General features: G+C 44.8%; 1 protein-coding gene across 1 annotated transcript in view; it reads right to left on the minus strand.

Moving 5' to 3' along the window:
- The window catches only part of LOC139277513 (protein-glutamine gamma-glutamyltransferase 2-like), a 46871-nt gene extending 33979 nt beyond the window's left edge, over positions 1 to 12892 (minus strand). The window contains exons 1-5 of the mRNA XM_070896058.1: positions 12799 to 12892; positions 7727 to 7921; positions 3576 to 3815; positions 3248 to 3366; positions 2279 to 2407 (exon numbers count right to left, since the gene is read on the minus strand). Coding sequence (XP_070752159.1) covers positions 2279 to 2407; positions 3248 to 3366; positions 3576 to 3815; positions 7727 to 7921; positions 12799 to 12811 — 696 coding nt within the window. The 5' untranslated portion in view covers positions 12812 to 12892. The remainder of the gene's footprint in view (positions 1 to 2278; positions 2408 to 3247; positions 3367 to 3575; positions 3816 to 7726; positions 7922 to 12798) is intronic.
- Positions 12893 to 13976: the final 1084 nt, after the last annotated feature.

Raw genomic sequence — 13976 nt, forward strand, 5'->3', positions numbered from 1 at the left:
TATCGCAAATAGGTCGTCTGCCTTAGGTAGCGGGTATTGGTCCTGTAGTGAGAAACGATTAATAGTTACTTTATAATCGCCGTCAATCCTGACCGTGCTATCACTTTTGAGTACTGGAACAATCGGGCTGGCCCACTCGCTGAATTCCACTGGGGAAATGATGCCCTCGCGTTGCAGCCTGTCCAGCTCGATTTCCATTCTCTCCCTCATCATGTGAGGTACCGCTCGCACCTTGTGGTGAATGGGTCGTGCCTCTGGGACCAAGTGGATCCACACCCTCGCCCCGGAAAAGTTTCCAATGCCTGGCTCAAAAAGGGAAGGAAATTTGTTAAGAACCTGGGTACGAGGCCTCATCGACATGTGATAGTGCTCGGATTTCATCCCAGTTCCAACGGATTTTGCCCAACCAGCTCCTTTCAAGCAGTGTGGGGCCATCGCCTGGGACAATCCAGAGTGGCAGTTCATGCACCGTGCCCTCGTAGGTGACCTTGACCATGGCGCTGCCCAGGACAGTGATAAGCTCTTTGGTGTACGTTCTCAGTTTCGTGGAGATGGGGCTCAGGGCTGGTCTGACTGCTTTGTTGCACCACAGTCTCTCAAACATCTTTTTACTCATGATGGATTGGCTAGCGGCAATGTCCAGTTCCATGGCTACGGGTAAGCCATTCAATTTTACATTTAGCATTATAGGTGGATATTTCGTCGAAAATGTGTGCACCTCGTGTACTTTGACATCTGCCTCCTCTCTGAGGCTCGAAATTGCTTTGATCCACCATGGACTGATCTTCCTCTGCCATGTGGTAATTAGCAGGTTTTACAGAGCTTGCAGCTCGTTTGCATACCCTTTGAAGCGGCATGAATAGGCTGAATAAAGCTTCCACAATGCCAACAAGGTGTGAATTGCCTTGCATTCATCTTTTGTTGGGGACTCTGAGTCATCTGGGTCACCTGAGACTTGCTGGCAGTTGCAAACTCGTGGGTTCTGCCCTGTACATTTCTGCTTGCAAACACAGTTCCAGTTAATTTATGAACATTGCTAGCACTTGTGTGCTGAGTGATTTGTTTGGTGTTATCACTGGTGGACATAAATGCCTGTGCTATCGCAATGGCCTTACTGAGGGTCGGTGTCTCTACAGTCAAAAGTTTTCATAGGATGGTCTCGTGGCCAATACCCAGTACAAAAAAGTCTTTGAGCATTTGCTCCTGGTAGCCATCAAATCACATTGTCCTGCAAGTCGCCTTAGCTCAGCAACGTAGCTCGCCACTTCCTGACCTTCAGATCGCTGGCACGTGTAGAACCGATACCTCGCCATCAGCACGCTCTCCCTCGGGTTAAGATGCTCCCGAACCAGTGTACACAGTTCCTCATACGACTTATTTGTGGGTTTCACCAGAGCCAGAAGATTCTTCATGAGGCTGAAGGTCGGTGCCCCGCAGACTGTGAGGAGGACCGCTCTCCTTTTTGCAGCGCTTCCTTCTCCATCCAGCTCGTTGGCTACAAAGTGCTAGTCTTGCCGTTTGACATAGGCTTCCCAGTCCTCACCCTCCGAGAACTTCTCCAGAATGCCCACAAGTTTGCTGCATCTTTGCATTGGATTCGTATTCTTGTCGCCAGTTATTGTGTTCCTAACACAGATGAGGCTGCACACAGGGAGGTTAAAGTAACGATGACCTCAGCCTTTAATAAGACACTCCAGAGTGAGGAACAGGCCTTAGGCTTATATACAGGCTTATATACAGTGCTCCCAAGGGATGCTGGGATCCTTTGGGACTTCAGGGGATGAGCTCCCTGGTGGCGGAACATGGGAGTGCACGCTTTACAGATACACAACACATTAACTCTCCACTCATTATCAGTAATACATTTTCCCCCTTTCTCCCCTCTTTCTTTCCTGAGGATCTTGCTTTGTGCTAGTTCCATCGATGCCAGGCCCCCTCAGTCCCTTGCCCAAGGCAGCCATTCTTCATGTCTGAGCCTATACAGTGAGTATTGGTAAATTAACGTGGGCAGTATTTCATACCCAATTCTGTCCTCAACAGACACCTACATGAATGCACAGGGATCACTTAATAACCCTGCCTGAATTCCCTCTTCCTTGGCCTAGAACTTGAGGTTAATTGTAGAACCCAATGGCCTTTTCTGGCAGCAATCAGCTAAGTCATCATAGACTGGGAATCAAATCTATTACTTCAAGTCTATACGGCTTACAACACAGTGACTTTACCAATAAAACCATTGGGGAAGCTGCACCTTTACCCATAACATTTAAATGCTTACCATGGCAGACACAAGTCTCGCAATATAAACAGGATAACCTCTCGTTGCAAGAGCCTTACTTGGATTTTTCAGATACAAGGGTGTATTGTCCAATATCTTAAGGCAAATGTCCAAAATATCTTCTTCAAACTGGAAAAATTAACATATGTATCAATTGGTAAACAATATTAGAAATGATTCATTAATTGAAGTCCTGGAATTACTCTCATGCTACAGTATTCCATTTGATTTTATTTTACTTTTCTTCATTCATTAGCAATGCAATATATAAGCTGTCCTCTGTGCTCCTGCTCTTCCCTGTATCCTTTAACATAATACGCTAACTTCTAAAGTGACCCATTCTCTCTCAGGGCCTCAGAAATATCAAACTGCTCACTTCCCTTAAACATTTCGCTCCCATTCAAATTACAGACTTTTAAATCCAATATTGGAGTCACCTAATCACCACTTCCAAATTACCTCATCCTCTCTCCTTCTTGTTTCAACCGGAGTGGTGTCCTGCACTTTGCTTTGGTTCCTTCAAGAAGATTATATGATACTCAGCCACCTGCAGTGTTTAATTCATTTAACTGTTCCTGTGCTGCAGGTCAGGATTCTGTACCATGGCTATAACATTCAGGTGTTCACTAAGCTCAAGATGCAATGCCATTGTGCAGACTTATAGACCAATAGGGGAGAGCCAGATCTTGCAGAAGAGCACTTTATGTACAGCTTTATCTCACAGCTGTACATAACATGCAAAAATGCATCGTTTGATATTCCATTGAGAAATCTCCTGATCAACATTTTAAAACATTTGTGTATCTCTGGGAATTAACACTAAGCAGAATCTGACCTTATATCAAATACGTCATTTAACTTAAAACAGAATTCCTACCAAACCATGTAAGTAAAAGTCTAAAAATTTTACTGGATTTAATGTTAGTTGATAAAGGGAATGCACCAGAAAGTTTTCTGATTTTCATATACCTGTCCAAAGTTCCAGGCAACATGATTTATGTAATCGCTACTACCAACATAAATAATTCCAGTTTCATTCATCACATACTCATCTCGCTGAGAATCGCTGTTCAGAAAGACTTCATCCTCTGAATAGATAAAGCAGATGGAACAACAATCAGGTCATACGTGATGTATAAACAATAGAACAGTTACAATTGTGGGGCTGATAATGCACCGGTTCCAGCATTACCATCAAAATCAGCTGAACTCACGCACAATTGTGAGGCAATCACCACAGCATCACATGTGATAACATGCCAATTTCAGAAATACTCTTACTTAAAAGGAGCTGTACCTGAGCACCATGGGTTGAAGAGTACCACAAAGTTTCCAATATAGTACTTCACATGTTGGTCATCAATGTGTTGCAGAGTTAATCTGTGGTAACCAATCTTGGCTGTTGGCGATGGTGATATGGCCAGGCACCATTCACTGCTGGTGGAAGAGGAAATGATTCCACTCCATCTTTTTACATTTATTGACTTTGTGAAAGGAACCACGACTTGGGTTCCATTTGATTTCTTAGGATCTGGACCTAAAGCAAGACAAGCACAGTTAAATTAATAATACACCAGATTCAAATCATTTAACAAAGGTAGCTTTGTACCAAGCTTTTATATTTTATGACCATGTCATTTGAATTCAATGCGGCCAAAATTAGTGAAACACAAGTTCCGCCTGTTTTTCGGTGGTCCCCAGGCGGTGCGTCATTTTTTACTACCTGGTACCATTGGGGCCGAGTGGACGGGAATTTCATCCCCTTTTCTCGGCAGTATTGGGAGTGGAGTGCAACCAGTGTGGGTGGAGTGCAGCCGGCGGTGTGTGGCGGTGAAGCCTTTTGACTCGGGAATCTTGGTTCCCGAGTTGTGCGCATGCATGCACGGCACTCAAGCTCTGTCCCTCGAGAGGCAGCAACGAGAGGCCAGAGACTGTCAGCCTGAGATCGTTGTGTGGGCGGTGGGTGGGGTGGGGGGCGGGAAGTGATCACTGTCGGGTGGCATGAGATCGCTGTCGCTGTGTGGGCGGGGGGTGGTGGGGGTGGGGGTGGGAGTGATCGTTGTGGGGGGTGAGAGGGGCTGGGGGTTGAGAGAGACTTGAGGAGTGAGAGAGACTGGGGGGAGGGGTGGAGAGAGAGAGAGAGAGAGAGACTGGGGTGGGGGGTGAGAGAAAGAGAAACTGGGGGTGAGAGAGAGAGATGGGGGGGTGAGAGTGAGACTGGGGGTGTGAGAGAGACTGGGGAGGTGAGAGCGAGAGAGGACTGGGGAGGAGAGAGAGTGAGAGAGACTGGGGAGGTGAGAGAGAGAGAGAGAGAGAGAGAGAGAGAGACTGGGGTGTGTGGGAGAGAGAGAGACTGGAGAGGTGAGAGAGAGAGAGAGAGAGACTGCGGGGTGAGAGAGAGAGAGAGGCTGGGGGGTGAGAGAGAGAGACTGGGGGGTGTGAGAGAGACTGGGGGGTGTGAGAGAGACTGGGGGGTGTGTGAGAGACTGGGGGTGTGAGAGGCTGGGGGGGTGAGAGAGAGAGAGAGAGAGACTGGGGGAAGAGAGAAACTGGGGGATGAGAGAGATTGTGGTGTAGGAGAGACTGGGATGTGGGAGAGATTGGGGTGTGGGAGAGACTGGGGGTGTGTGAGAGAGAGTGACTGGGGTGTGGGAGAGACTGAGGTGTGGAAGAGGCTGGGGGGTGAGAGACACTAATAAAATTTTTATTATAGTTCATTAATAAAGGAGTAAATAAGGCTTTATTAGACTATTTATATTATGGTCTAACACTAGAAAATACTACAATCCATTTAAAAATACATCAAATTGTGGAGAGCTATAAAAGATCTGTGTAATATCAAATAAACCTGTCAGCTCTGTGTACATACCGCCCACTTAAGATCTACTTAAAAGCACGCTCTCCAAGACATTATGCATTTCCGACGGTATATCGGTGGTATGTCATTAATTTTACACTTTTGGGCGGTATGTCGGCAGTCTGCATGGGCGGGCGATGTGCATACCGCCCGGAGGTATGCCACTGATGAATTTTCTGTCGGGCATTATGTCAGCGTTATGTAAGTGTTTTTTCACCAAAATTGTTTGTCGAAAATTTCATGTATGTTAAGCTAAGTCGCTTCAGAGGTCCTTACACTGTGGTTATTTATTTAGATCCTAGTGCAAGGTAATATTCCCCTCATGTCTCATTTGCACATCTCATGATATATCTACACTACAAGTTTGACATCAGTGCAAAGAGGTCCACACACTGTATCAACCCTAAAGTTGCTCGAGTCAGGGCTCTGACCTTACTCTAAAGTCTAAGGCAGTGTCATCCAATAGAATTCATTGACTAGCTACTGGCATAGCTACAGTGAAACTATTTTAGTAGGAAGCATCTTAAATGCACAAAGAACAGAAGTGAGTGTGCTTCACATGTGTATATTTACTTAACAAACATCTATCATAATTCAGTAATTAAGGAAGTAAAGCATTCACACACTCTACTTTTTGTTTGCTATTCGGAAATTAAATTCGCCACTTCTGTATTCCCAATTTGCCACATCTGGCCAGTGATGGCTGTATTGTACAACACTGTTCTGCAGTGAAATATGTAGGGCTGCATTTTCCCGTTTCCCACCAGCACGGAGCGGGGAGATGCAGGAGACAGCGGGAAACCCAGAAGTTTTAACTCCACAGCGTGCATGCAACATAAAGGGCAGGTTCCCCGGTCAGAAGTCAGCCTGATTGTCAGCCAGGCTTGCAGTCAGGCGGGGAATGCAGGCTGGACACTGCAGGCCAGCTATTAGCTGGGCCCAGGATAGTGCTGTGGTGAGGGGGGTTCCAAGCCATGGGCGGGGTATCCAATCCCCAACCCCAGGGCTGAATCATGAACTGGGGAAGGAGGGGGAAGAGGTCCTAACTCCGACCCCAAGGGGTGTTCAGGCTGCTAATGGTGGAGTTTGGGGGGCTGGGAGGAAGCACTTCTGCTCCTCCCGCCCCACAATGATTTCTCCCAGAGACTGAGGCCGCCTCATTGCAGCTACCGGGAATCCAAAGCCCCGGGATCCCTGGCCACCTGCACAGTCGGTTAACGCAGCAGCTTCAGGCCTGATTATAATATTTAAATTGATAAACTGCCTCCTGGCAGCGGGTTAGCTTCCCGTGCCCCGTCCCATTCAGTAAATGGTGAAAGTGGGCTGGTTGGAGGCGGGTGGGGATCGGGTTTTAGATTTATACAACTTTCACTTCCCACTCGCCTCCAACCCTCCCATTCTTTCCTGTGAAAATTCCGGCTTTTGAATCTTGCTTGAGGAGGCAGTCACACCATGTTCATTCAATGCTGCTTGATGTATAAATCCAAAGCCAAGTCAAACCCTTGGACCTCCCAAATACTTCCTACACTCACCGTCAGTTAGTTTTAAATATTCAGACAGTGCACACATGGAACCTCACATTGTGCAAGCATTTGGATTTTAATTGCTAGAAGAGTAGTTCTGCATGTAAGCAGATATAAGCAGAACTCTTTCCTGGGCAAAATAATTCAAGTTTCAGCCTGTCAGCCTCTCTGAATCCCAGATCGCAGCTACCAGCCTCAGAATGCTAACTGCAGTGTAAATGCATCCTTAGCGAAGAAAATAAAGACACTTTACCTCACCGCAGTTACACACACCTTCAATAAACCAAACAAAGAGTAGCAAGGATATGAGCAACATTGCGAGCTTCTTAGAAGAGGAGAATGGAGTGAAGAGGTGGAGCAATGGAGGGGTTTAGGGAAGGAATTCCAGAGCATGAGGCTGAGACAACTGAAATATACCCATCAATGGTGGGGCAAAGGGAAGGGAAGATACACAAGAGGCCAGAATCAGAGGAATGGCGTGTTTGGGGAAGGGGAGATATAGGGCTGGAGGAAGTCACAGAGATAGGGAGGGGTGGGGCCATAGAGGGGGTTAAACAGAGGGATGAGAATTTTAAATTGGAGGCATTGAGGGAATGAGGGAATGAGTGCCAATGTAAGTCAGCAAGGGCATGGGTGATAGTCAAGCAGAACCTGGTGCAGGATAGGAGAGGGTAGCAGGGTTTTGGATGTGCTGGGTTAGTTGGAAGTCGGCCAGAAGAACATTGGAGTAATCAAGACTGGGCGATAAAATCATGAATAAGGGTTTCAGCGGCAGTTGGAGGTAAGGGAGGAGATGGAAGTCGGTGATCTTAATGATGAAGAGTTTATGTGGGTCACAAACTCAACCCAGGGTCAAACAGGGAGCCAAGATTATAAACAGTCTGGATCAGCCAGTGTCCAGGGAGAGGAATGGAGTCAGTGATGAGGATACAGTTTGTTGAGGAGAGGGTGGTGACAGCAGTTTGTACAGGGTATGAAGAAGTACAAAATATTACTTTTGCATATATCCTTTGTTGTTACATTACAATTACAACATTATAGTAATTTTTAAATTCCTTGACTCATTACCTGTCTCGAAGATCAATCTAAACGTGGTAATTTCTGGATTGGATCCATCCGTGAAGTTCACCTTAATGTTGAAGATCTGTCCCCTTCTGACTATCAGGCGCTTGGTGCTGATCTCATCGGTTCTGTGCTCCTTGTTATTCTTCGCAAATTGAAAGTCAACTTGGCATTTTGAAGACCGTTGAGCACAATCCCCAGCTTAAAATAAACAAAGGACATTTATAAAACTATTGGCCACAAAATTCAGCTCCATAACGCCCGTTGTTTGGGCACTACGGGTGCCATTTTGGTTCCAATATGACGTACGTGGCGCCGCGCATACTTCTGGTGCAGGTTGTTCCGGATGGCATCTTGGGTAGGGCATTATTGTGCACGCGTGTAGCACGCGCTGGAAGCATGCAGAGTAGGCAGATCGTGACGTCAATCAGTGTGCGATACTGATTTGATGCCAGTGGTGAAATTTCGGAGCTCAATGCTCCAGCTCGTGCCCTCTCTTGAGCTTGCACAGCTGAACATGCGTCCAGCAGCAGGAAGAACCCTCCCACCCGCGCTAGTTAAAGGGACCATCAACGAGTTACTGGTTAGTTTCTGATTCATTTCTACTGGCTCTTGCTGAGTTTGTAGAAGTGTTTAATGGTTTGCATAATGTTTTAAAGTTGCTAATGTTCTAAAACAAACATGTTTCACTGATGTTGCTGAGCTCCTCCTGATAAGGGCCTCCGTGGCTCCAGATCAGCCTTTGGGGCCACAACCACTAGGACTGAGGAGGAAAATGAAGTGAGCAAAAAAAACCATCTTTTAATTCTTAATTTCACCTTATAAAAATAAGGGGAGCACTCTCCCATGCCATTCATTTGTAATTAAAATAACTAACCCTGCAAGGACAGAAATACATTGCAATCTAGTTTTTAAATACTCTTATATTTCATTAAATGTCTCCGACAGGGTCAGCTGTTGTCTAAAAGCAGAAGTTTTCAAGTTGGGGCCTGAGATCCCTCGGGCAGACCCTGGGGATTCCAAGTCTCTCTCTCCATGTTCATCAGATTTATTGAAGGTTTCTCTGTTTGCTCGGCTTATTAGCAGCATAGTTTGTAAAACAATGCCTGAAAGGAAGATGACAACTCACATTTAAAGAAATGCTTTTAACAATTACACGATGGAGAATGTGCTCACAGGTTGAAAATAAAGCATCAGAAAAATTATCTTTTTCAGTCACAATTCAGTTTCTTCGAAACATTTTCTTGCTATCCTCTTTCATTTCTTTCCTCTAACATGCTCAAGTTTACTGAAATGATCTGTTTACTGAAATGATCAATTCCTTCCTACAGTTTCTCAAATATTAAAATTTCTGGTTATTCGAGTTTATTTTCGCCTCCTCAGCCAGTTTTCTCCCATCTCATCTTGAAGGTGCCAACTTAACCTGGATGTGCTATCTGATGTGGGGCGTTGACTGCCTTTTTTTAACTTCAGCTGTGAAATGTGTGAGCAGGCTATTAGCCCATGGGGAGCATCAAGCTGAGAATTGCTCCATTGCCATCGACACACTTTACACACACAACCCACCACACACCTAAAAAACATACAAATTCCACTAGAGCTCCCGGAATGGCAGTCCACAGGAGGAACCTGGCAGATTTCTTTCCCCTTTCATTGCTCAACAGTGCTAACGTCAGTCGAAATATCCTCACCACTTCCCTGGCTGAGATCATCTAATTCAGCACAAGTTAAAAGCTGGGAGCTTCCTATTTTTCAGAAGTAACAATACAGCACAAAACACCCTAAAGTGGACACAATACAAATTGACTAATCAACCCTATCCTACGACAAAGGCAACTAACAGCATTATTAGAACACGTTACGTGTACATACTGATTAACAGTCTGAACAGGAGTACAGGTAATGAGTTTGAAATAGTAACTTCTATTGGGATGGGATATTGCTGCCGTGTTTCATCAGGGTGACGTTTCTGCCCACTTTCTGCTACATTAATTAGGCTCGGACTGGTAGAATTCTGCTGTGGTTTCCCCGTAAACCACAAGTTTGAAAATGCATGTTAAATACCTCAGCGAAATATGAAAACCTACAACTAAAACAGGGCATATAATAGAGATGTAAATATTCAATCTCTCAACTTCTGTCCACAATCTAAATGATGCCAAAGAGGAGAAAAGGGAAAAGTGTCCCCAGGTGATAAAGCCAGTACTATCCAAACAGACGCTCATAACCATGTGACAGACTCTATCCTCAACCCATTCAAACTAGCATCGCTCAACCATATCGCAAGGCACTGAAGTCTAAGCATATATAGGGTGAAAGAAAAGAAAAGAAAAATAATTTAGCAAGAATAAGCAAATGGACAGAAAAGGGTATCAAAATAGGAGATCCTTCAAAATTAGAACTTTGGATTCACACATTTTGTCCACGTTGTTTCACGGAGATTATCTCTCTCTCTCGCTCTCTCTCTCTCTCCCTCTCTCTCAGACCCACTTCTGCAGTATCCTGCAAGAGCAGAATGTAGTTTCTACTTATACAGCCAGAGCACTTGTTTACAATGAACACTCTGCATCTATTTGTAGCCTCAGTACATAAAGGTTGCCACACGTCTGTGGTACGTATTAAAGGGGCATATCTCTAGATCATTTCTCAAATTTGTCCTGTGAATTCCTGGACTTCTCTGGATATCAAAACTTCTCTTCCACATTGGACAGCACTGGACTACACTGCAAGACTCATCTGCTGTGTCTCTAATCTGCTGACTGTTAAACAGTCAACCTCCTTTCTCCTCTGGTTCACAACAACACGTTTCGAGAGTCAGCCATACACAAGAAAGCAAAACCAACAGAGCTGCTCGTAGAAAGTGTTAACTTCTTTGCATTTTAAAGGAAGATAAATCCAGACATCAGCAATCAATGTGTCACGCGACTTCTCTCAGCTTCCAAAGAAACTATTTAAAAGAAAAAAAAGCAACTCTTCCTGATACCTTGTCGGCCTTGAAACTGACACAAAGATCCAGATACAATTATAATTCCGAAAACAAAGTTGAACGTCTCATTGACCTGCAATTTAACATCATTAAGACTTAGAGTAGAAAGAACAGAGTCTCAGCCAGTGACAGACGCACATCGGCTGTCGGGAAAAAATTATGGTTGCTAGCAAGACAAACGTATCTTACTCTCCCTCTTTGTCCTGCTTTTCCTCAGATCCCTTAGGTTTCCCAAATGGTTTAATCTGTGTTACATGCTTCCACGAGACACCTAGTTCTCCCACGTTTACACCGACTGTAAACAGACCTTTCAATTTTGCAGAACCAAAAGGCACCATGGGCTCTACTACTCATCTTTATTACCCTCAGTAAAGTCTACATTTTATTAAAACTAAACATTAACCTTTCATTGGTGACGTCATTACTAAATTTGGGGGGAGAAATTGGGGTCCTTTGTGCCTCCCGTTAGCCCTTGATGGGGGGAACGCTAACGGGGTGCAAACAACTTTATGCTCAGGCGCTGCGCCGCTAATGACCGATAACCGATAGCGCCACGCTCCGCTGGCAATGACATTGTCATCACTGTGTGCAGAGACCCGTTTTTGCCTCGGAGCAACATTTCGGTATTGCCCCCTGAAGCTGCGTCAGGCGATGCCAGCGACAGCTTCAGGGGGCGCGTACGTGATGGCTGGCTGTTTTCAGGGCGCTAGTTAAAGACATGGTGGGATGCGTCTAAATAAAAAATTCATCCGACTTACCTGTCAAGGTCCATTGCCTCCTTCAACGCGGGATCCCTGCTGTGATCTTGCAGCCTGGCACTCCACTAGAGTGCTGGGCTGATGGCACAGCACCCCGCTCCCCGATGGTCCATGTAGGGCCCCACAGATGAAGGGGTGGGCACCTTTTCCCGGTGCATAAAATTGTGCCCCGCTCGCTCTGCTTCCGCCCCAGAGAGGAAGTGGAGCATGCTTTTTCTTGCTATCCTCTTTCATTTCTTTCCTCTAACATGCTCAAGTTTACTAAAATGATCTGTTTCGATACAATTCCTTTGCACAATTTCTTCAATGTTAAACGTTCCAGTTATTCTAGTTTATTTTTGCTTCCTCAGCCAGTTTTCTCCGCTCCCTTCCTGAAGGTGCCAACTTAACCTGGATGTGCTATCTGATGTGGGGGGTTGATTGCTTTTTTAACTTCAGCTGTGAAATGTGTCAGCAGGCTATTAGCCCATGGGGAGCATCACAGTTGAGAATTGCTCGATCCCCATGTACACGCTTTCCACACACACCCACCCCCCCCAACCCACCACACACCTAAAAAACATACAAATTCCACTAGCGCTCTCGCAATGGCAGTCCACAGCAAGAACCTGGCTGAGATCGTTCCCCTTTCATTGTTCAACAGTGCTAACGTCAGTCAAAACGTCCTCACCACTTCAGAAGTATTACTATTTTTCAGAAGTAATAACACAGTACAAAACACCTTAAAGTGGACTCAATACAAATTGACTAATCAACCCTATCCTACGACATAGGCATCTAACAGCATTATTAGAACATGTTCAACTGTCTGAACAGGAGTACAGGTAATAAGTTTGAAACAGTAGCTCTTATTGGGATGGGATATTGCTGTCGTCTTTTGTCAGGATGACACTTCTGCTCACTCTCTGCTAACATTAATTAGGCTCAGACTGGTAGAATTCTGCTGTGGTTTCCCCGTAAACCACAGGTTTGAAAATGCATGTTAAATACCTAAGCAAAATATGAAAACCCACAACTAAAACAGGACATAAACTGGAGCTGTAAATATTTAATCTCTCAACTTCTGTCCACAATCTAAATGATGCCAAAAGGGAGAGAAGGGAAAAGTGTCCCCAGGTGATAAAGCCAGTACTATCCAAACAGACGCTCATAACCAAGTGGCAGACTCTATCCACAACCCATTTAAACTAGCATCGCTCAACCATATCGCAAGGCACTGAAGTCTAAGCATGTATAGGGTGAAAGAAAAGAAAACACATTTTGCAAGAATAAGCAAATAGACAGAAAGAGGAATCAAAATAGTAAATCCTTCAAAATTAGAATTTTGGACTCACTCAATTTGTCCATGTTGTTTCACAGAGATGATTTTTTTTACTCTCTCTCTCACTCAGACCCTCTTCTCCAGTATCCTGCAAGAGCAGACTGTAGCTGCTATTTATACAGCCAGAGCACTTGTTTACAATGAACACTCTGTGTCTTTTTGTAGCCTCATTACATAAAGGTTGCCACACCTCCATGGTACATATTAAAGGGGCTTGTCCCTAGATTTCTTCTGAAATTTGGCCTGTGAATTCCTGTACTTCTCTGGATATCAAGACTTATCTTCTGCACTGGACAGCACTGGACTACACTGCAAGGCTCATCTGCTGTGTCTCTAATCTGCTGTTTGTTAAACAGTCAACCTCCTTTCTCCTCTGGTTCACAACAACACGTTTCGAGAGTCAGCCATACACAAGAAAGCAAAACCAACAGAGCTGCTCGTAGAAAGTGTTAACTTCTTTGCATTTTAAAGGAAGACAAATCCAGACATCAGCAATCAATGTCTGCTGGTGTCACACAACTTCTCTCAGCTTCCAAAGAAACTATCTAAAAGAAAAAAAAGCAATTCTTCCTGATACCTTGTCGGCCTTGAAACTGACACAAAGATCCAGATACAATTATAATTCAGAAAACAAAGTTGAACGTCTCATTGACCTGCAAGTTAACATCATTAAGACTTAGAGAAATCTAGATACACAGGCTGAATGAAAAAAATAACTGCTGCTAGCAAGACAAACATATCTTACTCTCGTTCGTTCTTCTGTTTTTCCTCAGTTCCCTTAGGTTTCTCAAATGGTTTATTCTGTGTTACATGCTTCCACGAGACACCCAGTTCTCCCATGTTTACAGCATATAAAAAGGGTCCTAATCTGTCACCGACTGTAAACAGACCTTTCAATTTTGCAGAACTAAAAGGCACCATGGGCTCTACTACTCATCTTTATTACCCTAAGTAAAGTCTACATTTTATTACCCTAAAACTAAACATTAACCATTCTTTGGTGACGTCATTACTAATACTTAGCGGGAGAAATTGGGGTCCTCTACGCCTCCTGTTAGCCCGGGAGGGGGGTGGGGAGGAAATGCTAACGGGGCGCAAACAACTTTATGCTCAGGCGCTGCGCCGCTAATGACTCCTGCTAAGTTCCGCGGGAGGTTAGCCTGGCGATAACCGTTAGCGCCACGCTCCGCT

This window comes from Pristiophorus japonicus, chromosome 12 (genome assembly GCF_044704955.1).
Source record: "Pristiophorus japonicus isolate sPriJap1 chromosome 12, sPriJap1.hap1, whole genome shotgun sequence".
NCBI classification, from domain to species: Eukaryota; Metazoa; Chordata; class Chondrichthyes; family Pristiophoridae; genus Pristiophorus; species Pristiophorus japonicus.